Genomic DNA, 23,433 nt, shown 5'->3' on the forward strand with positions numbered 1-23,433 from the left:
GGGGCAGAGATGTGGGGACATGAATCTGGGGGCAGAGATGGAGAGGACATGAATCTGGGGGCAGAGATGGAGGGACATGAATCTGGGGGCAGAGATGGGGGACATGAATCTGGGGGCAGAGATGGAGGGACAGGAATCTGGGGGCAGAGATGTGGGACATGAATCTGGGGGCAGAGATGTGGGGACATGAATCTGGGGGCAGAGATGGAGGGACAGGAATCTGGGGGCAGAGATGTGGGACATGAATCTGGGGGCAGAGATGTGGGGACATGAATCTGGGGGCAGAGATGGAGGGACAGGAATCTGGGGGCAGAGATGTGGGACATAAATCTGGGGGCAGAGATGGGGGACATGAATCTGGGGGCAGAGATGGAGGGACAGGAATCTGGGGGCAGAGATGTGGGACATAAATCTGGGGGCAGAGATGTGGGACATGAATCTGGGGGCAGAGATGTGGGGACATGAATCTGGGGGCAGAGATGGGGGACATGAATCTGGGGGCAGAGATGGAGGGACAGGAATCTGGGGGCAGAGATGGGGGGACATGAATCTGGGGGCAGAGATGGAGAGGACATGAATCTGGGGGCAGAGGTGGAGGGACATGAATCTGGGGGTAGAGATTTGGGACATGAATCTGGGGGCAGAGATGGAGGGGACATGAATCTGGGGGCAGAGATGGAGGGGACATGAATCTGGGGGCAGAGATGGAGGGACATGAATCTGGGGGCAGAGATGGGGGACATGAATCTGGGGGGAGTGATGGAGGGGACATGAATCTGGGGGCAGAGATGGAGAGGACATGAATCTGGGGGCAGAGATGGAGGGACATGAATCTGGGGGCAGAGATGGAAGAGGGACATGAAACTGGGGGCAGATGAAGGGTGTATATGAAACTGGGGGAGAGATAGAGGGGGACATATAATTTACGGGTGACTGTAGGAGGATTATACTGTGTGCGGGCACATGAAAAATTAACGAGTGGGCGGAGTCAACACATAAGTGGGTGGGGCTAACATTTTGTCCCTCTTTCGGTTCTTCAAAAGTTGGGAGGTATGTAGACCATCATTATAAGGGGAGGTTTTGGACGCGAAATCCGCTGTCAAAAACCTCCCCTTATACTCACGTGTGAACTAGCCCTAAGTGTTCATTCACTTGTCACTGTACTATGATTTTACACAGGAATATGCCATGTAGGGAGTCTCCAAAAACATGGCGACCTGTAATAGACAGTGTTACCGCTCTAGTGATAGTTGGATTAAACTAGGACGGCTTAGGTCATAATTGTAGCCAATCTCAATCCTTGTTTCATAGCTGTAAGTAAAAAATGAGAAGAGAGACGCTCAGCTATTGGTTTAGTGCGGAGCAGCTGGTTCTAGTGTTCTAGTGGGAGGTGACCACCGTGCCAAACCTCTGGCTCTGCGCTCCCTTCTGCCCCTTTTCTTCCGTAGCTTCCGGTGTGCACTAGTGCCATAAGGTACGTGCTGGTGACACGGCTCGTCTATGGATTGGCCTTGGTGCCGGTCATTTCACTGTTGAACAGTATGAGCTGCTGCTCTAGGGGTGGATTGCACTGGGGCGGAATATGACGTCCTGTACGTGCACTTTCCTATACGTTGTCTGCTTGAACTTTTCTTAAACTTTCTACGTAAATCTCTGCAAATAGCTCACTGAGGAGTACAGGCCTAAGGTCCTCAGATCCTGTATGCCAGTGCTATGGAGATGTGATGTATTTTAAGACACACTAGTCTCCCAAATACTGCCACCTAATGCCTTGCCTAGTACTGCCAGGTAATGCTTGTGTAGTACTGCCAGGTAATGCTTGTGTAGTACCATCATACAGTTTGTGTAGTACTGCCAGGCAATGCTTGTGTAGTACTGCCAGGTAATGCTTGTGTAGTATTGTCATACAGTTTGTGTAGTACTGCCAGGCAATGCATGTGTAGTACTGCCAGGTAATGCTTGTGTAGTACTGTCATACAGTTTGTGTGGTACTGCCAGGTAATGCTTGTCTAGTACCATCATACAGTTTGTGTAGTACTGCCAGGCAATGCTTGTGTAGTACTGCCAGGTAATGCTTGTGTAGTACTGTCATACAGTTTGTGTGGTACTGCCAGGTAATGCTTGTGTAGTACTGCCAGGTAATGCTTGTGTAGTACTGCCAGGTAATGCTTGTGTAGTACTGCCAGGTAATGCTTGTGTAGTACTGCCAGGTAATGCTTGTGTAGTACTGCCAGGTAATGCTTGTGTAGTACTGCCAGGTAATGCTTGTGTGGTACTGCCAGGTAATGCTTGTGTGGTACTGCCAGGTAATGCTTGTGTGGTACTGCCAGGTAATGCTTGTGTGGTACTGCCAGGTAATGCTTGTGTGGTACTGCCAGGTAATGCTTGTGTGGTACTGCCAGGTAATGCTTGTGTAGTACCGCCAGGTAATGCTTGTGTAGTACCGCCAGGTAATGCTTATATAGTACCGCCAGGTAATGCTTATATAGTACCATCATACAGTTTGTGTAGTACTGCCATGTAGAGATGAGCGAGTACTGTTCGGATCAGCCGATCTGAACAGCATGCTCGCATAGAAATGAATGGACGTAGCTGGCACGCGGGGGGGTTAAGCGGCCGGCCGCCGTCAAAGCGGAAGTACCAGGTGCATCCATTCATTTCTATGGAGCGTGCTGTTTGGATCGGCTGATCCGAACAGTACTTGCTCATCTCTACTGCCATGCAATGCTTGTGTAGTACTGTCATACAGTTTGTGTGGTACTGCCAGGCAATGCTTGTGTAGTACCATCATACAATTTGTGTAGTACTGCCAGGTAATGCTTATGTAATACCGTCATACAGTTTGTGTGGTACTGCCAGGCAATGCTTGTGTAATACTGCCAGGTAATGCTTGTGTAGTACTGCCAGGTAATGCTTGTGTAGTACTGCCAGGTAATGCTTGTGTAGTACCATCATACAGTTTTAATGTAGCGCTGGCACTCAATGTCTGTGTAGTTCTGCCATACAAAGCCTGCATAGCACTACAACACGATGTCTGTTTAGTACCTCCATATAAAGCCTTCAAAGTATTGCCACACAATGTCTGCGTAGTACTGACACCCAATGTCCACGTAGCAGTGGCACCCAGTTTCTTTGTAGTACTGCCTTACAAAGCCTACCTAGTAATACCACTCAACAATTGCCTAACACTGTCACACAATGTACTGGCTCTCAATGTCTGTTTAGTATTGCTACACAATGCCTGCCTAATACTGGCACTCTGTCTATGTAGTACTGTCATACAATGCCTGAATAGTACCACCACCCAATGCCTGCGCAGTACTGCGACACTATGTACTGGCACTGAATGTCTGTTTAGCACTGCGACATGGTGTCTGCCTAGGTGTTACCAGGATTTACAGTTTTACTCAAAGAGACTGGGGAAGGTGGACAAAAAAAAAAAAAAGAAACTTACCCTTCTGACTTCAGTGCTCCAGTCCACTGTTTTAGAAGTCTGTCTGTTAGTCTTTATGGCCCTCTGACAGACCAGAAGAACAGGTACCTGGTGCTAGTGTGAACTTGGCCTAAGCAGGTGATATGTTGCTTTTTCATGTACTAATTATGAGTGCACTTTGTCTTACAGCCAACAATTATTTATCTAGCTGAATAGCATCAAAAAATGCCGAAGAAGAAGACCGGTGCCCGTAAAAAGGCAGAGAGTCGCAGAGAAAGGGAAAAACAGCTGAGAGCAGCTAGAGGGACTGTGGATTTAGCCAAGCATCCTTGTAATTCTTCAATGGTAATGTAAAATGATTTCCCATGATTGTAGATTTATGTCCTGAGGGCAATTATATGTGATAACGATTGACAGAATGAACAAGCGTTCGATTATTTGTCATTGATCACATCATTTATGTAGGGATGTGCCATTGATGCCTGTAAGTGAGTGGGGCTTACAGCACAGTGTGAATGCAGCTTTGTCCTTACCCTGCCTGTGTATAAGAGTGTAACTAGTATACTAACCCTTCAATAGCTAATAAAGGACAAATCTACGTGGGTTTGGCCCACCGAGGAAGTCTGCAGCAGACCCGCTTGTGATAAAAACCATCCTATATAGGCTAACATATGACATTATTATTATTATTTATTTATATAGCACCATTAATTCCATGGCGCTTTACATTTGGGGGTTACATACAATACACAGAATATACAGGTAGATATAATACTAACAATGACCGACTGGCACAGTGGGGTAGAGGGCCCTGCCCGCGAGGGCTTATAATCTATGGGGGAAGGTGGTAGAGACAGAAGGTGAGGGGAGAGGCTGTACAGGTGGTGGTGTGGTGACAGTAGTGTTATTGGAGGTTGTAGGCCTTCCTGAATAGGTGAGTCTTCAGGGCCTTCTTGAATCCTGTGATTGTGGGGTCAGTCTTATGTGTCGTGGTAAGGAGTTCCAGAGTATGGGGGATGCACGGGAGAAGTCTTGGAGACGGTTGTGTGAGGAGCGGATGAGGGCAGAGCGGAGTAGGAGGACATTTTTATTTCCCCTCTTCTTCCTTATAGTTATCTATGGCTTTAATACAACTAGCTGCAGTAGGAGCACCCCCTCTCTCCTGCCTGCAATGTGTAAAAAGACTGTAAGGGTATGTTCACACCGTGGAAACCTTTTCCGCTGTGCGACTTTTCCACGTGGTTGCAGTGCATCAGCATCTCGTCACGACATCCCGCTCCTTATTAGGCCCGAATGAATGGGCCTAATCGGGAGTGAGTCTCGAGCTGCGGACGCCGCGGCTGACTGAGCCACTGAATCGACGGGAAGATAGCGCATGCCACTTCTTTTTCCCGCTAGCAGAAAAAAATCGCTAGCGGGAAAAAAACCCAGCAAGTCCCATTGAAATGAATGGGAGACTTTTTTTTGCAGGCAGATTCCGTGTCAAAATCCGCCTGCAAAAAAACTCTTTGTGAATGTACCCTTAAAGCATAACAAAACTTTCAGACAACTTTTAATTTTCTTGCAGTATATGTTTCATTTATGAATTTTGCAATATACTTTAACAAATGTTGGCTCCTGTTGGCTTTTTTCACTCTTTCCCATGTTTCTATATTGAGGGCTGTCTGCTGTTTCTCAATGTGTATGATGTACAGGACTGTGTGAAGTGAAGAGAAATTGAGGCTGGGGGTCATTTTAAATGGCTATATCTTGGGCTTTATAGAACATAGGAACTAGCTTTATGTTTCATATAAAAGCAGAGAATCTTTTATAGGGCATTATAGGTACCGTTCTTAAGCTAGGTTCACATTGGAGTTGCTGAAAATTGTCAGGGAGAAAAATCCAGCATGGGGGTCCACGGATAACCTCTGTTTTAGCGGGAAGAATGGAGGGGGGTCAATCAGGAGACCTGCGCGATGGAGCGTGAGCAAGTGTGAACCTAATCTGTATGATTTCCAGAGATATTACTGGCTGTGCTTTCTCTCTCCTAATCTGTCCCCTATTGTTTGCTTATCATTAAAAAAAAAGTTTTTAGACTAAAAGCATGTAGGAATAGCCTTTAGAAAGGTTATTCATCTCTTACCTTTATTTTGCAGCTCCATGCCGCCATTTTCAAATTTTTCTTTTTTTCTTCATTATGTTAATTGTGCTCAGAGCACAACGCCGTCAACGATTCCACTGCCGCCCCTGTCTTCTGTTCCTGACGTTCCTCCTCTTCGCTCTGTCAGCAGCCGCTGAGTACCTCTTGAGGATCAAAATCCTGCGCATGCGCCGTTGGCTCTGCCATTTCAGGTTGGATAAAGCTGACTGTGTATGTTCAGTCGGCCATTTTGCGGTGGTCTTGTGTAAGAGACCACCGCAAAATGGCCGATGGAACATGCGCAGTCTGCCGAAGAGGAGGAGACGAGTCTGGAAAAGAAGATAGAGGCGGTGCTGGAATCGATGACGAAGCTGTGCTCTGAGCACAATTAGTATGATGAAAGGAAGAAAAATTCTGAAATGGTGGTGCCAGAGAGTTTATTTCATATTGACAAAAACTACAGTTTCTCGACAATGGAGGTTCCGAGTCACAAGGGGAAATACTGTTTGATTGAAAACCTGGGCCAGGTTGAAATGGTGGGTTCTGGTAACAGACTGTCTTTAAGGAAGGACCGTTTTTGGTCTGTTAAAATACCTTAATATATTGCATAGTCCATGGTGTTTTGCCTTATTTAATGGCTAACACCATCTGATAATTTCTATGATTTACCAAACACTTATTTGCTCTTTAGACGCATACTTTTCAGCCTAACTATTCTGTAACTATGTTAAAATCCACTGGCAGTAATAAAAACGCTGAGGTCCTTAGAGAGAAAGAACAAGTCATCTATTCTAGATATATTTAATCGTGGAAGGTTTTGTCATTTTGTACTTTTTATGAAACATCCAGGAAGTATAATTGATACTTTGCAGTCGTCATATTTATTGCTCCCTTGCCTGTCGTAGTGGCTCATGTGTCCTTTGAGTACTTGTTATAGGCAGGTGTAGGAAGATAAAACCCTGTCGCAGAGAATAATTCAACAAAGGGAGCTACACATTTACATCTCCTTCCACTGACAGGTGCATATAGATGCCTAGTAAGCATATACTATACTCAGGACTAATCTTCACAATGGGAACCATTATTTTTCTGGAACATAAAGTATCGCTTAAGTAAAGACCATTGGGAGTTTGTCATGTAAATGCTCATTCTGCTCTGACGTACTTTTCTCTTTATGTTTATAGGAATGTGACAAATGCCAAAGGTACCGTAAATCTGTTATTATTTCTCCCATTCTTCTTTATAGACACGTAGTCAAATATATTTTAAGGCACTGACATTTTTTTTTTCTCTCTCTTCTACATATCAAGACGACAGAAAAACAGAGCATTTTGCTATTTCTGCAGTTCTGTACAGAAACTACCTATGTGTGCTCATTGTGGTAAGTTGCAAACTGAGGCTGGGAGAATTATTCATGTACTGATAGAAAGTCCGAAGTTCTGTCTGTCTGTCTGTCTATCTATCTATCTATCTATCTGTCTATCTATCTATCTATCTATCTATCTGTCTATCTTCTAAGTGGATCTGCTCCAGGTTTATGTGACTTTGCCAGGATCTTCTGCATGACATTTTTAATGTCTGTAGTATTAAATGTACCACTTTTCTATCAAGGTGTTTTATAACAGCATCACGTTTTCTTTCCTTAAAGGCAAGTTCACACATTGCTGATTTGTTGCAGAATTTTGGTTCAAGAAACCATGCTAAAATTTCACAGTAAACACCATTCTTTTACAGCATAAAAATCCACATCAGATTCTAATGGGGCCCCATACACCTCCAATACACGTGAGCAGGGGAGAAAGGTGTTAGCAGACATTTTTGGTGGTGGCTTATCTCTTTCCAGAACAAAATGATTGGGTTTGTGTATTACCTGGCATCTTCTGGAAAGGGTTGGGAGGTTGCCATACAGATCAGACATTTGGCTGGTCTTGTAGTTATTCGTCTGTGTGTCTTATGTAAGTGGCAGGTTTTTAAAATTGATTTTGTTGACTTCACTCATTGCTATGGCTATCTTTGTACCACGCACATGCAGGTCTTGCTTCAGATATTTAGGCCAGATCAATGGCATCATTTTCCCATTTGGGTGGATTCCCATCTGACAGATTATATTGTAGACATTTTTGTGACTGTTTCATCTACATAAAACTTGGAGTAATCCTTGTATTGCTGCCAAAAGAACACCACATGGGCGTATCAATGGGGGGAAGCAACTGAGTTTTTCCCCCATGTGCTGGCATACCAGGTTGTGCCAACAATCCTTTATTAAGTATATAGATACAGAGTTAGGGTGATAAGCTGAACCTATGTCACAGATGATAGAAAGCCTAGTTACTGCTGTGAATCCATTCTTACTGGGAGAGCATTGACTGTGCTGATACCAAATACTGTATGAAACCTCTTTCACAGTATAACTTGTTGCTTCTTACCTTTTGTTTTCCTATTAGTTGCTCAGGTTTGTAAAACCAACCAATTTTTTTTTTCCTGTTTCAGGAAAAACTAAATGTATGATGAAATCATCAGACTGTGTCATCAAGCATCCTGGTGTCTATAGTACTGGTATGGCAATGGTGGTATGTATCAGAATCCCTCAACAAACACAGTATGAGCTAATTGCTTGGGCGAGAGCTGCTTGGAAGCTTGCATCATATGGTCAAATAACAGCAAGTACTGAAAGTAAATACAGTCACTCTGCAACTCGCAGTTGCCCTAAACATTGCAGTTGCAAGAAATCCAAATCACATGAATTTCTTCAGTGCAGTACAGTGGTCTCTGAAGTTACAGTGGCCTCAGTAAACAAAATTTTTACATACAATGGTCTTTTTCTGGAACATTGGAACCTGAAGCCAAAGTTAACAACCATGCATGGCTGGAGGTTCCACCAAATCAGGATGGACATGTCACTGGTAAAATCTATACTAGTGAAGTGTGTGCACAGGTTGGCATATCTATACAGTAGAGTGTACTACTTCATGTACTATCCTTCTATATACCTGTGCCAGGATGACCTGTTCCTTTGAACATCAGGAGAGAGTGGCTCTGTGAATACTTTTCAGGACACTTGAAATTTCCTCTCTCTTTCTTGTATCTGTAAGATTTGCTATCTCTATATTAGTTATCCTATCTAATTTTTCTTTTAATGTCTTTCCTATTTTGGTGTCATTTGAGGGTCTTATGAACAAATTACTATTTTATGTAGTTATAATCTCAAGTTAGAATAGTTTCAACTTCAGATGGTTGTCCTGGAACCAATTACTATTGAGGGAGTACTTTATTACTAGCAGCATGGTAAGATGAGTAAGATGCAGACACTGAATACTTATCTGTTGCTATAAGAACATATATTTCATCAATGAGTGTAGTTTCAGATGAATGGGTTTGAAAAGTGACTGCAGGTTTCCGTCTCCTGCCCAGTTTCTCGGGCAGGAAACGGAGATCGGGCGCTGGTGTGAACCTGTCCTAAAACCGCACATCGATGAGGACATGAAAGGTACTCTTTAAGTTGCTGCCTGTTAATCTGTTGCGAGCCCCTCTTTCTCCTCAGCTCTGAGGGTCCCAGGGAATAGACCCCCAGACATAAAAAACTTAGGCCCTCTCCAGTAGGAAATGGTCTTTGGCTGTTGTCCGCAGTAATAAATCAACTCTGTTTTTAACAGCTTGGAAAAAAAAACGTAAAGTGTCCAATGAAAACCTTAAAATATTGCTATAGGTTTCCAATATAATATCTGTAAAATTTTTGATAAAACAAATAAGCCTCATTTGCTGGAACAGTCATTCCCATCTGTAAGTGCTTGAATATTTATCATTTCACCACAAGATGGTGCTAGACGTACAGAAATGATCAACGTGACATATGAGATTTACAGTGAATTTTAATATATTCTTGTTTTTTTTTTTTGTTTGTTTTAAAGCGTCATTTCATTCAGAAAACAAATCATGAGGGTCAGACTTATATTTTGTTGATACAGTTGTTCAGTCTGTTGCGGTTATTTTTGGCTTTGTACGCTTGGTGTCCAACTAAATGCTTTACACCTATTAACTTGGCAGATATGGAACTTTTTTAAATTCAGCCCATTGGCTTTTTACAATCTTAATACATGCTGTCTATTGAAGAAAAAAATGCCATGTATGCAAAAATGAAAAAGGGAAAGCAAAATTGTATTGGAAAAGTTTTTTTTTTTTTTTTCAGTGAGGAATGAATCATTATGAAATGAAATCGGTGTGAGTTTGTATAGCGTCATAATGAAACATAACCAGATGCGAGAACTATGACCGGATAGGATGTATCTGAGGAAGATGAATAGTTTACTTAGCTAGAAGAATCAAGATAGACCTGAAAACAATAGCCAGTTAGTCAGTGTGCTGACAGGTGGATGTACTTCTGGATTGGTCTGACTGGCTTCTGATATTTGAGGCCCTTTGTCCAACCCTGGTAATAGATGCCAGTTACTTTACATACATTTATTTCACAAATAAGAAGGTTTAGGCTGTGTAATGCATAAAAAATCTTATATAAAACTGGATTAATGTTTGGGTTTTTTTTTGTTTTTTTTGCAGGGTGCAATTTGTGATTTCTGCGAGGCCTGGGTATGCCATGGCAGGAAGTGTCTCAGCACCCATGCATGCAGCTGTCCACTGGCTTCCGCTGAGTGCATTGAATGTGAACGAGCAGTTTGGGACCATGGTATGTTACTACAGTATATTCTGGATATATGTGATTTGTGAGGCCATGCAAGCTTTAAGTCTTAAGAATGCTATTGTGTTCCCTTGAGATTAAAGCTGCACAGTCACTGTAGGGACATCACTGAATACTTGTGTTCTTGTGTAAGCGGATCGGAAACTATCCGGATATGAAAAACAATAGTCAACTTCCTGTTTCTAAAAGTTGCGTACACTAATAATAAGACTTAATACCACATAGATATACATGCAGACTTTGACTAAGGTGACACTGTAAAAAAGATTATTTTTTTTAGCAGGAGTAAGAACTGGTGAGGTAGAAACATTTTACTGTTATCAGCGCCAAGGTGCCTGGTCCTTTCTGATTCTCACTTGCCCCTCTTTCTCCCCCACCCCCTTCCTCCATCAAGTTCTATGAACTGCAGCTTGTATTCAGTGAAAACGGATCTTTCCCAGCGAATTGAGCTGTGTACTAGACAGTAGCGGAGCTGATGACAGCAGATAGGAGCACTTTCATCTGATAAGATATATTACAAGGTTTCTTATATTCACCTGAACTGTCCATTTACAAAAAAAATATTGGAAATGGCAGTCTTGCTTAAACGTGACAATGTCAGGGAAATAGAAGTCTATTCTGGGTTGTTTAGATGTTCTGTTTCTGGGAAAGATGGATGAAAGACAATTTTCAGTCTTACTATTGCTGTCAAACAGTTGTCCTAGAGTCTTGAATGTTAAACCTGCCTAGTTATATAGTGATCAGGATTCTGGGAGAGCTGGGTCTCTACCATTCTGTGATTACCCACAGGGGGCTGTTGCATGCTTAAATTTTTACTTACCTATTTGTCCTAGCTTGTGGCAAATTGTATAGGGGGCATTTGTTAGTAATAAGTGTCTTTTTGGAGAAGCAGGAAGATTTTAGGTAAAGTGATGTGTGACAGGACCAGGGGCAAAGTGGTAGAAGGAGTATACATTTCTCCCAGGTTCCTGTCATACACAGTCTAGATGCAGCTGAGCAAAGCTGTGCTCCTGGCTGGCTCCTGGGTCCTACCAAAACCCTGGTAAAGGTCTGGCTGCTGGGGCAGGGAGTATTGGTATCTCTACTCCATTCAGCCACTCCAGGTTTTGGGATACGTGGGGTTAAATCCTTGCTATCCAGGAGTATGTGGATAAAAGGGCAGTCAGCCCACAGATATATGGCTCTCTCTGCTGGGAAACCTCTTGTTGTGAGTAATACTGCTGTATTGTGTGTTCAGGGAGCTGTGCAGAAGGCCCATCTCTCATAGTTAGGTAACCTGTGTTGTAGGTAGAAGCCGGACGGCTAGGATTTATTTTGTATTGCATTTATTTTGTTCCTGCACACCTTTAAATAAAACTGGTTGCGGCCAGTTGCACCATACTTGGCTGGATTGGACTTTAATTTTGTGCCAAAAAGTGCTAAAGACAGCGATCCCTGAGCTTAATCCCGTTACAGATGATACACTTACCTGCTGCCAGATAGGGTTACATAATATGTCTAGTGGCATCAAAGTAAGTGGAGGGATGTCATTTCTGCATTCTTACGAGGTCTGAGACCTTTATGCATCAACTTGCTTTCAATGTTGTGAATAGAAGACAGCATTCTGAAGTACTAATTTCACAGTTTGAGACGTATGGTGGGACGTAGCTGTCTACTTGATCGTATGTAAGATATATGTAGGCCTGTTCTATATGTCAGGATTGTAACGTGTTACGATTTTGTGCTGTGCAGGTGGTAGGATATTCAGCTGCTCCTTCTGTTACAACTTCCTATGTGAAGATGATCAGTTTGAACATCAGGCTAGTTGCCAGGTATTGGAGGCAGAAACCTTTAAATGTAAGTATTTTTTTTTTTTTTCTGGCATTTTATTATTTCACTGTATTTGGTGACATTTATTATTGCTTTGTACAATCTGTAAATGCCTCATACCGTTGTGTCATGGGTGACTGTGTATGTGCTACATTTCATATTTCCTTCTTTTATTAACAGGTGCCTCTTGTAATCGTTTAGGACAACACTCTTGCCTCCGTTGTAAGGTATAACTAAAGTTCCTTATTTTTTTTCATAAGCATTTTCTAAGTACATTTTAAACATAGAAAGGACCAAGTTACAGCACAAGTAGAAATAGGTAGAAAAAGTAGTGAAATTAGCATAGCATTGGGTTAATTTGCTGCTAATAAATATCACAATATAAATCCATAAATTATGCATAAGTCAGATGCAGGGAGTCTTCTTATAAATCACAAGCCACAAAGAATGGCCACCATATCAGAGTACCACCAGTATTGTACTGAGGCACGTCAGCTTAGTATATGGCTGGTAAGTGAGAGTGAAGAAAAAGATAAGAGGGAGAGTGAAAGAAGATGGTAGAGAAAGAAATTGGAACAGGGGTTAGGAAAGGTGTAAGGTGGGAGTTCCCTCGCTTCACAAAGGTATCCAGGCTAAACATATCTTAGCAGTCAAGGTGGGAACTATGGATCTGTTCAATGTAACCAGGCATATGCTACGTCACAAGATCTGTCAGAATCCACCCACCATAAGTGTTTCCATAAAGAGACAGTAATCCTTCTCAGATGACCACCCCTAGGAGGTGTTTGCCAGACTTTCAGTTGTGAGGCATGTTGCAACCAGAAAATGTATAATAATAGACTTTGTCAGGTGATAGTGACAAGAGAGACACTTGGGGAGTGGCTGTGACTCCAGTAACCTTGTGCAACATGTGAAAAATTGCTGAAATAGCAACATAAACCAAATCAGAAGCACTGGAGTTGATTTTATTTAGTAGGACAGAATATCTGTTCAAGATTCTAAGGACTGGATGGATGTATGAATAAATAACTAAATGAATTGGGGTCTATATCAAGGAATTTCTTGGGCATTGGTACGAAAGGTCTGTCCTTAGGTAAGGGTTTGACTCCTGGCATGACCCAGCGATCAGCTGTTTGAAGTGTCTGGTGTGAGGTATCAACTACATTGTTTAGCAGTTACAGCCCTGTACTAATAATGATAGGAATGTGGCACTCCAGACTCTTCAATCTCTTGATTAGAGATGAGCGAATAGCGCTGGCCGCTTAACCGCTTGCTGTATGGCCGCTCCCGTGGGAGCGAGGTATTCGAAACTCTAGTTTCGAATACTATTTACTCATCTCTACTTTTGATCAGTGGGGGTTCTGGGAGTTGGACCTCCAACGATCTGTCAATAGTCTATACTAAGATGATATACTCAGATATCATTTTCAAAGACCCTTTTTAGGCTGAGGCCACATGTCCCAGAAAAGCTGGCAAAGCCAGGAGAGGATTTTGCAGAATGGAAAAGTGTATAAGTGTGTCCTATATATTTGCTATTCTTTTTTGAAGCTACATTCCACTTTGGCTTAAAAAACAGAGCAAAACATCAAACAAAAATGTAGCTTTTCCACATTGTGTGGCTGCAGCCTTAGGTAATATAATGCTATTAGCAATTGCCAGTTTTTCTGTCTGTGTGAGATCCTAAAAAAATAACCTGTTCTTTGAAGGAGCACAGTTGCGAAATACTAAACTAGGTTATTCATGGTTCTGCAGCACCTTCCCTTTAGGACATATTAAGAGATTTTGTAGATAATACAGCAGAACCTGTAATAATTGTTATAACTGTTGTTGTTACTGTTGCTATTTATTACATTGAGTTAGTGCCAAATCATTGTGATGTTTCAGCTGTTTGTGCAGAATACTGTTTGTATCTACATTTAAAAGGCCAAGCAGACACTGGGCTGTAATAACAAAAATTCATAGCTATGCTATATGCACACGGCACCAACCAAATCATTACCAAAAACATGTGAGTTGTCATGTCTTTAAAGGGATTCAGTCATTTGAATCCCATTTTTTTTCTCCCCAACACGTAGGCATAGACTTTAGAAGCCTTCTCCTCGCTGCCGTTCCATAGATATCCTGGTTTTCTTCGGTATGTAAATGAGTTTTCTCGCAACACTGGGGGCAGTCCCCAGCGCTCAAACAGCACTAGGGTGTCCCCAGTGCTGCGAGAAGACTCTCCAGCGGAGCCTCCATCTTCTTCTGGTACACCTCCCCACGATGTCTTGCCATCGGACAGAACCGACTGCGCATGTCATGCGGCCATTTTCTTGTGGCCCCTTACATGAGCGTAAGCACGCTCGTGTAAGTGGCCACAAGCAAATGGCTGCAGACATGAATTTTAAATCCAGAAGCAGCTGACGGAAGAAGTCTTTGCCGGGAGGCGTGCCAGAAGAAGACAGAGGCCGGCGCTGGAGATTTCTCTTGCAGCATTGGGGACACCCCCAGTGCTGTTTGAGCACTGGGGAACGCCCCCAGTGCTGCGAGAAAACTCATTTACATACCAAAGAATGACGGCTGCGCGGAGAAGACTTCTAAAGGTAGAAGAATAGCATTTGTTAAAGGGATCTTTTGAAGGATCTGTGAAATTAGCCTGAGACATGAATAATTCTATTTTTATCTCGGATTGGTCACACGAGCCATTAAAACAGTTGTATGAGTTAATCCATTAATATCAATGAACTATGTGCAGGCTGAATCCATTTGTGGGAATGTGCACTTGCTTCAATGCTCACAATCTTTCTGGACTTTTAACTCTTTAGATGAATGAACTCTGAGACCTGTAAAAAGTGGCAGCACGAGGACACTGCCATATTGATTGTTCCAAAAAGGCTGAAACTTTTCCCACATAAATATGCAGTATATTGCTCTGCTCAGCTGCTCCTGCTCTATAACATATGCCGCCTCCAGATTGCAATACATTTTCATGTTGACAGGTTAAAGGGTATGGATACCTTTTGGCTTGGAAGTAATTTGATATCTGTTAGTGGTTACTAAGTGGTTACCTGAAGTTTAACAAGTTGCATTCATTTTCAGAACCTTTGATATACATTTGGCATTCTACTTCGAGTTGTAGACATTTCAAATGTGGTGATGTCTGAGGGGTGACATGGTGGCTCAGTGGTTAGCACTGCAGCCTTGAAGTGCTGGAGTCATGGGTTCAAATCCTGGCAGATACAACATCTGCAAGGAGTTTGTATGTTCTCCCTGTGTTTGTGTGGATTTCCTCCCATATTCCAATGCCATACTGATAGGGAAAAAATGTACATTGTGATCTCTATATGGGTCTCACAATCTACATTAAAAAAAAAAAAAAAAATGTGGTGATGTCTCTCCAAATAAAACCTGCTAGGTAGTGAGGTCTTTGTGTCCAAGTTGCTGCTTCTGTCACTAGGTCATGTACACATGCACAGCTTCATATCAGGACCATGTTCTCCTGATACAGCCCATGAAAGATCTCTTCTTCCTTGTACTGACAAACACTAATGCTAAGGAATGTGAGATTTCTCCTCCCTCCTCCAGCAGTCTTCCTTGTAGGTGTGCTTTCCTTCCTATCTGATACAGTTAAGCTTGTGTGATCTGGGCTTTATTCTTCATTCTGTAATATGACATGCACAACCTCTTTCACCTTTCTCTGACATTGGGAGAAGGAAGGGAGAGAACAAATAGTTTTAATGGATGAGCATTTTTTTTTTTTTTGTCCGATGGAAAGTTTAAAATGCATCAATAGATGCTAAATAGGAAAAATGTCTGCCCGCCATCAATGTGTCAGAGTTTCTGCTGATGGCTACTGTCTCATGAAGACAACCTCTCTTTAGTTGGAAGCTATGGTAGTCGTTCCTTAGTCTGGCACATATAAGGTCCCATCCCTCCCTCTCTTTGGATCCAGATCCACATCCCCCTAAAGGTGCACATTGACAGAGAATGTGCGATAACACCTTTACATTCCCATCAAACACGACACCTTGTTCTGGTATTTAACTGCTGTTGAAATATTCATTACTTGTAGCTGAACAGTGTTTCCTTTGGAATAATGTGTCTCATTGTAATGTGGCCAGGCGTGCTTCTGCGATGATCATGCTCGAAGTAAAGTGTTCAAGACCGAGAAGGGAAAGGAGCCGCCCTGCCCTAAATGTGGCCATGAAACACAGCAAACAAAGAATCTGAGCATGTCTAGTAAGACGTTTTGTTACTTAAAATCAAATTGTTTTCTTTGTGTAGTGTTCACATCGACAAATTCATTTCTGGGTAGATACAGTTGTATTTGTTATAGAATAATAACTTTATTTATGAATCCTTAACCATTACTATACTGATGAAAAGAATATGGATAACAGATCTATATTTTTACATACAAATTAACTCATACACATCAGTAGATCTCCATCACTGAATGGCTTAAAGAAGTCCCATGACTATTATGTAACTGCCCTCCCAACACATACAATTCAGTTAGTATTACCTTTAGTTATCCCTTTCTGCTTGAATGTCTCTTTTGCCATGTCAACTGACTTTCACTCTGACAAGATAAAATGGACGGATCCCTGACTTCCTGTATGATGGATTATATATTATGAGTAGTATAATCCATCATACAGGAAGTCAGGGATCCGTCCATTTTATCTTGTCAGAGTGAAAGTCAGTTGACATGGCAAAAGAGACATATTCAGGCAGAAAGGGATAACTAAAGGTAATACTGACTTACCACATGAGGGAGACAGAAACTTCTGTCACTAACTGCAGATGACCAGATAGTTCCTATTACACAGGTACAATGGAGTCGATCAGTACTTATAGTCTAATATGTTGATAATTACCCTGCTCACAGCCGGTAGATGTAGTACAGTCTCTAGCTGCCCATTTGATTCTGTGGTTGTGGTATCATGGGACTGATAGCAGCGAAAACAGAAAGATAAATCTAAAACCAAGAGACCAGTAGTATGTGATCTGTTGGTCCGATACCTGAAGCCCACACAGATCAGCTGTGCTAGCATCCTCTGAGTGTCAGAAGCTGCTGCTGAATGGGGAGTGCTTTCAGCACCACTCTTATACAAGTAATAGGAGTGGTGCTGCTGTATGCAGTGGATGGGGCTGCTGTATGCAGTGGATTGTGCTGCTCCTATTACTTGGATAAGAGCAGTGTTGCATGCACTACCCTTCCAAAAGCAGCTTAGAGCACCCTAAGGCTGTTAGAGCAGCTGATCTATGCAAGGTCTGGCTGTTGGATCATGACAAGTCACAGTATGAAAAATGATTTGGGGCCAGAAAATCCCTTTTAAGAGGACCTTTCACCACCTGCAACAAGTCCAGTTCTTTACATCAGTTAATAGGCGTTGCTCCACTGATGTTTTCTCTTGCTGCCACTGTTCTCAAGCAATCTAAGCTGTTAGTTTTGGTGCCCGGTATGCTATTTATATTCTATGCTGTCAGGAGGGCGGTGCCAGGCAGGAGCAGGCAAGGGGGTGTGATTCTGAGCTCTGACACTGGCTGCCTCTGCTTAGAGCTCTAAATCACAACCTCCTGCCTGACACTGCCCTTCTGACATTACAGAGCTTAAAGGGAACATCAGGCATCAAAACTAACTGCGCAGGTTACTCAGAAATGGCGAAGGCTACCGAGAAAATTCCAACTGCACTGAAATCGGTGGAGCAGTGCCTATTAACAGAATGAGAATTGCTGGAGCTAGTGAAAGGTCCTCTTTAGCAGTTTACCTTTTCCTGGAGGATGATAAGTTTATCATCCTCTGTTAGTCTGATTGTGACCTCTGATTGAGACCTCTGTTAGTCTGATTGTGACCTCTGATTGAGACCTCTGTTAGTCTGATTGGGTTACTGAGTTTTACAGAGCGAAGGTCTTCAAGATGGGTGAGCTGACTCTTTTCTTTTCATGTGAACGAGAAAAAAAAGCAAACCTTCCTCTTAGGCCGGTTGCAGACGACCTTGTGCAACCAGCCTGCCATGAATTAAAAGCACAAGCGACACACGGGGAGCATGCAGATGTCCCCCCGTGTGCCGCCCGTGTACCGGCTGTGCTTTTGTGGCTCTTTTCATTAAATGAATAGAAGCCACAGAAGCAAGGGCCGCAAAATAGGACAGGAATAGGACCTGTTCCATATTTTGCAGCCTGGACTGTTGGCCCACACACGAAACCATGAAATTCAAGGTTGTGTGTACGGGCCCATAGAAAAGAATAGGTCAGTGTGCTACTTGTGAAATACATGGATAGCACACTAAACACGGCCACAGTCATCTGCAACCGGCCTTACACTGTGCCTTCCTAGTTTATGTGCTGCTTCTGCTAATAAATAATTAATGTAAATGCAGCCATTTTGTTCTCATGTTCAGAGATCAAACTGATCGGTTATTGTTAGTCTAACCATAAAACCTCAGAATGTTCTTGTACATGTGATTGATGATGAATGCTATTAAGCTACTGTTTACATTGTATATTCTTTAGCACGCACACTGAAGTTTGGCAGGCAGAGCGGAGCAGATGAAGATGATGATGGTGCTTCTGGCTATGAGAACTACTGGAAGAATCTTGCCTCTGGTGGTTCAACCATAACCTATGATGAGGAAGATTATGATGAAGAGGAGGATGACGATGATGAGGAATGTGATGAAGAGGGAGATAGGGACTCTGACACAGAGGCTTCTGAACCTTTTAGTCACTTGAATTTAGGCAGAACATATGCCAGTGGCTATGCCCACTATGAAGAATCTCAGGAGTGATTTATGAAACAGGTTACCTAAACATTGATGCAAACAGGTCGCAGCAGAAAATAATATATATATATATATATATATATATATATATATATATATATATATATATATACATAAGGTCTATTTAAAGAGGTTGTACAACAGTAACATTTTCTACAAAGGGATCAGAGTGGGTTAAACAAAAATAAAAGAAACTTGACCTACCTCACTAATTTCCTGTGCTTGCATGTCCCTACTTTCTGGTTCCTCTCAATGCAGGGAAATGCCACATAGTCACCCACTGAAAGAAATGGATCAGCACTATAGCCAGGGAGTGGGTGCAATAGTCATTTTCTATGTTTAAAGGGCGACCAGGAAGTAGAGGCCAGCGAGGATCCAGGCAGTGTAGGAGCGTTCTGAACTTTTGCTTAAAAAATAAATAACATCGACTGAAAAATCCCTTTATGGCCTCATTTACATGGCAGTATTTTGGTCAGTGTTTTGTAAGTAAAAACTAGAAGCGGAATGTACAGAAAGAGAGAGAATTCTAGAAAGAGGTGTTCTGGATCCAAGTGACTATTCACTTCAGGTTTTTAGCAGACCTATCTAACAGTAGGGTGTGTATATGTGTGTATATATATATATATTATACACACACACAGTACATATATATATACAGTCCTATGAAAAAGTTTGGGCACCCCTATTAATCTTAATCATTTTTAGTTCTAAATATTTTGGTGTTTGCAACAGCCATTTCAGTTTGATATATCTAATAATTGATGGACACAGTAATATTTCAGGATTGAAATGAGGTTTATTGTACTAACAGAAAATGTGCAATATGCATCAAACCAAAATTTGACCGGTGCAAAAGTATGGGCACCTCAACAGAAAAGTGACATTAATATTTAGCAGATCCTCCTTTTGCAAAGATAACAGCCTCTAGTCGCTTCCTGTAGCTTTTAATCAGTTCCTGGATCCTGGATGAAGGGATTTTGGACCATTCCTCTTTACAAAACAATTCAAGTTCAGTTAAGTTCGATGGTCACCGAGCATGGACAGCCCGCTTCAAATCATCCCACAGATGTTCAATGATATTCAGGTCTGGGGACTGGGATGGCCATTCCAGAACATTGTAATTGTTCCTCTGCATGAATGCCTGAGTCAATTTGGAGCGGCGTTTTGGATCATTGTCTTGCTGAAATATCCATCCCCGGCGTAACTTCAACTTCGTCACTGATTCTTGAACATTATTCTCAAGAATCTGCTGATACTGAGTGGAATCCATGCGGCCCTCAACTTTAACAAGATTCCTGGTGCCGGCATTGGCCACACAGCCCCAAAGCATGATGGAACCTCCACCAAATTTTACAGTGGGTAGCAAGTGTTTTTCTTGGAATGCTGTTTTTTTTGGATGCCATGCATAACACCTTTTTGTATGACCAAACAACTCAATCTTTGTTTCATCAGTCCACAGGACCTTCTTCCAAAATGAAGCTGGCTTGTCCAAATGTGCATTTGCATACCTCAGGTGACTCTGTTTGTGGCGTGCTTACAGAAACAGCTTCTTTCTCATCACTCTCTAATACAGCTTCTGATTGTGCAATGTGCGCTCTATTGTTGACTGATGCACAATGACACCATCTGCAGCAAGATGATGCTGCAGCTCTTTGGAGGTGGTCTGTGGATTGTCCTTGACTGTTCTCTCCATTCTTCTCTGCCTTTCTGATATTTTTCTTGGCCTGCCACTTCTGGGCTTAACAAGAACTGTCCCTGTGGTCTTCCATTTCCTTACTATGTTCCTCACAGTGGAAACTGACAGATTAAATCTCTGAAACAACTTTTTGTATCCTTCCCCTGAATAACTAAGTTGAACAATCTTTGTTTTCAGATCATTTGAGAGTTGTTTTGAGTAGCCCATGATGCCACTCTTCAGAGGAGATTCAAATAGGAGAACAACTTTCAATTGGCCACCTTAAATATCTTTTCTCATGATTGGATACACCTGGTTATGAAGTTCAAAGCTCAGTGAGGTTACAAAACCAATTTTGTGCTTCAGTAAGTCAGTAAAAAGTAGTTAGGAGTATTCAAATCAATAAAATGATAAGGGTGCCTATATTTTTGCACTGGTAAAATTTTGGTTTAATGCATATTGCACATTTTCTGTTAGTACAATAAACCTCATTTCAATCCTGAAATATTACTGTGTCCATCAGTTATTAGATATATCAAACTGAAATGGCTGTTGCAAACACCAAAATTTTTAGAACTATAAATGATTAAGATTAATAGGGGTGCCCAAACTTTTTCATAGGACTGTATGTATATATATATATATATATATATATATATATATATATACACACATACACACATACATACTAAATGGATGCCAAAACCATGCTGTTTATGGTCTCTAACAAAACAATACTGATACCAAATACTGCAGTGTGAATGATGCCTTATGTTTGGTGGTAGTGTGATCATTTTTTATGCAGATAAAATTCAGTACAAAAAAAAATGTAAGGTGCCATATTAGTTTGATATTCTTGGTCATTTTTAATATTTGGTATTAGCAGAAACCTGTATCACTGCAACCCAGCTGTCAAGTACAAGCAGACTGAATGCTTATATCTCAGTACCATTGACTGTAGTACCGATCAGATGTTGGGTAACTCTTAGTATAAAAATTGCTATGAGAGTGCCTTGTTTAATGTATGCTTATATCATCTTTGTCTGTGTATTAAAGTACAATCAAGACCAAACTATTTTGCATTACTCATTTATCTGGTGAAAATGAACTTTGACTTGACTGTTACATTTATGGGCTACTATATGGCAGGTGATGGCACACTGTTGTTTTATAGGTTATTTATATACTGTAATACATGATGTGAGAATTCCTTAGCTGCAGCATAGAGAATAGATCTGTATGAATCACTTGGACATCATAGAGCTCAAGTAGATTTCATTACAAGTGTATGTGCTTCTAGTGTGAGGGGTCATGACTGCTTGTAGTCTGACTCAATAAAGTAAAAGATAATACGCTGCGCTATTGAAAGGGAAGTACTATATCTCTAACAGGTATTTGATTTTTCAGAACGCATAACTCAACACTTGTTTCTGGAACATACTTGCTAAATTGAGGATTAAGAACTGTTGAATACTTACAACATATTAATATGTGTATTTTATGTTCACATTTCCCTTGAAGGGGGTTGTCCCAGATCAGGTATTAATGTTCCATCCTTTAAAGGGGTATTCCCACGTCACATACTCACCAGTCTTCGCTGCTGTAAAATCTTCTTTCTTCCTGCTTTGTTGCATCATTGGTGGGCGGGGTTACATATGCAAAGCCAGCGGCGAGATGACGTCGCTTCTATGCCGCTGGCCCTGCGTGCACGCTCCCGATGCAGCTAGGCATCGGACGTACAGCGAATAGATTGTGAGACCAGTCAGTTCCCCAGCCTTCACAATGCCAATACAGACCCAGCATCCGCTGTAATAGAAAGGCGGATGCCGGGGAGGGTTAGGCCCCGGCACAGCATGAAGCCAACGGTAGCGATGCTGCTATACCGTTCCTCCCCCCCCCCCCCCCTCCGGAATAGCAGCATCGCTCCTGCCACTGCTGGCTTCATGCAGGGCAAGAGCGTAGCGATGTCGCAGGCCCCGGCACCTGTGCTGGCGTATAAACCCTCCCCGGCATCCGCCTCTCTATTACAGCGAATGCCGGATCTGTATTGGCGGCCCCTTCCCCCCAAAGTGTAAACTACCCCCCCCCCTCCAGGCTCGCTCCCGTGCACTTAGCCCCTCTTCCCCCCCCCCCCCCCCCTGAGAGCAGGAAGATGCATCACTTGACTTTTGACCAGATAAGTCAAGGGCTGTGTCAACAATGAATTGAATAAAGTAAGATAGTGGACAAACAAAGCAGTTTTGCTGAAGCAGTGTATTTAGGAAAAGTCTTACATTCACATTAACAAGCAGTATAGATAGGATCCTTGTGATGGGACAACCCCTTTAACTTAGGCTCTAAATATAAAATCTGGCACCTACTGATCAGCTGTCCAGAGTATCAATTAAATGGCTGTGTACTCTATGCAGCGGCTGGGTCATGCTTCTGCAGCATGGTTCACATTCCAGTGAGTGGACATTCAGCTGCTATAATGCAGCACGGCTAATGCATAGTATACAGAGCCAAGCAGTAGTGGTGCCAGATGTTGGATCACTATTAATTGGATATGGTATCTCGTATTGATGCTGGAATAAGGCTAGTTTACTGAATAGTAGCATTATGTGAATGTGAAGTGCTAGGACTATAGTGTAAGAGGCATTTATATGTCTTTGCTGAATTTTTTTTTTTTTATAATAAATCCTTCTCTTGCTTACGTTGACTATACTGATAGTACTGTGAGAGAATACAGCTCTTCTCTGACATTCATTATATAGAATGGTGTTGCTAAGCCAAGTTTTCCCTACTGAAATAGATTTACTAAATCATCGTCCATTCAGCGCCATATAGTGTGGTATACATTAGAAGCACAGCATTCAGGTGGTTTAGTTTAGGTTCACACTAGCGTTCGAGTATCTGTTGTTCGGGTCTGCCTGGGGAGACCCTATCTGCTTAAAAAGT

At 42.1% G+C, this 23,433-nt stretch overlaps 1 protein-coding gene across 1 annotated transcript; it reads left to right on the top strand.

The window, feature by feature from the left end:
* Nucleotides 1-1,383: 1,383 nt before the first annotated feature.
* On the top strand, nt 1,384-19,243 carry ZNF330 (zinc finger protein 330). The gene is made up of 10 exons (XM_075257780.1): nt 1,384-1,474; nt 3,623-3,778; nt 6,737-6,756; nt 6,863-6,933; nt 8,043-8,122; nt 10,107-10,233; nt 11,977-12,081; nt 12,235-12,281; nt 16,155-16,272; nt 18,553-19,243. Exons 2-10 carry the CDS (start codon nt 3,659-3,661, stop codon nt 18,825-18,827), a joined length of 963 nt encoding a protein of 320 aa, XP_075113881.1. The 5' UTR covers nt 1,384-1,474; nt 3,623-3,658; the 3' UTR covers nt 18,828-19,243.
* The last annotated feature ends 4,190 nt before the right edge of the window (nt 19,244-23,433 follow it).

This window comes from Leptodactylus fuscus, chromosome 1, assembly GCF_031893055.1.
Source record: "Leptodactylus fuscus isolate aLepFus1 chromosome 1, aLepFus1.hap2, whole genome shotgun sequence".
NCBI lineage: Eukaryota > Metazoa > Chordata > Amphibia > Anura > Leptodactylidae > Leptodactylus > Leptodactylus fuscus.

Coding starts and splice junctions, on each gene's coding strand:
- ZNF330 (XM_075257780.1), top strand. CDS start 3,659: ATGCCGAAGAAGAAGACCGGTGCCCGTAAAAAGGCAGAGAGTCGCAGA. Junction 10,234..11,976: donor ACGAGCAGTTTGGGACCATG/GTATGTTACTAC, acceptor TGTGCTGTGCAG/GTGGTAGGATATTCAGCTGC. Junction 12,082..12,234: donor GGAGGCAGAAACCTTTAAAT/GTAAGTATTTTT, acceptor TTTTATTAACAG/GTGCCTCTTGTAATCGTTTA.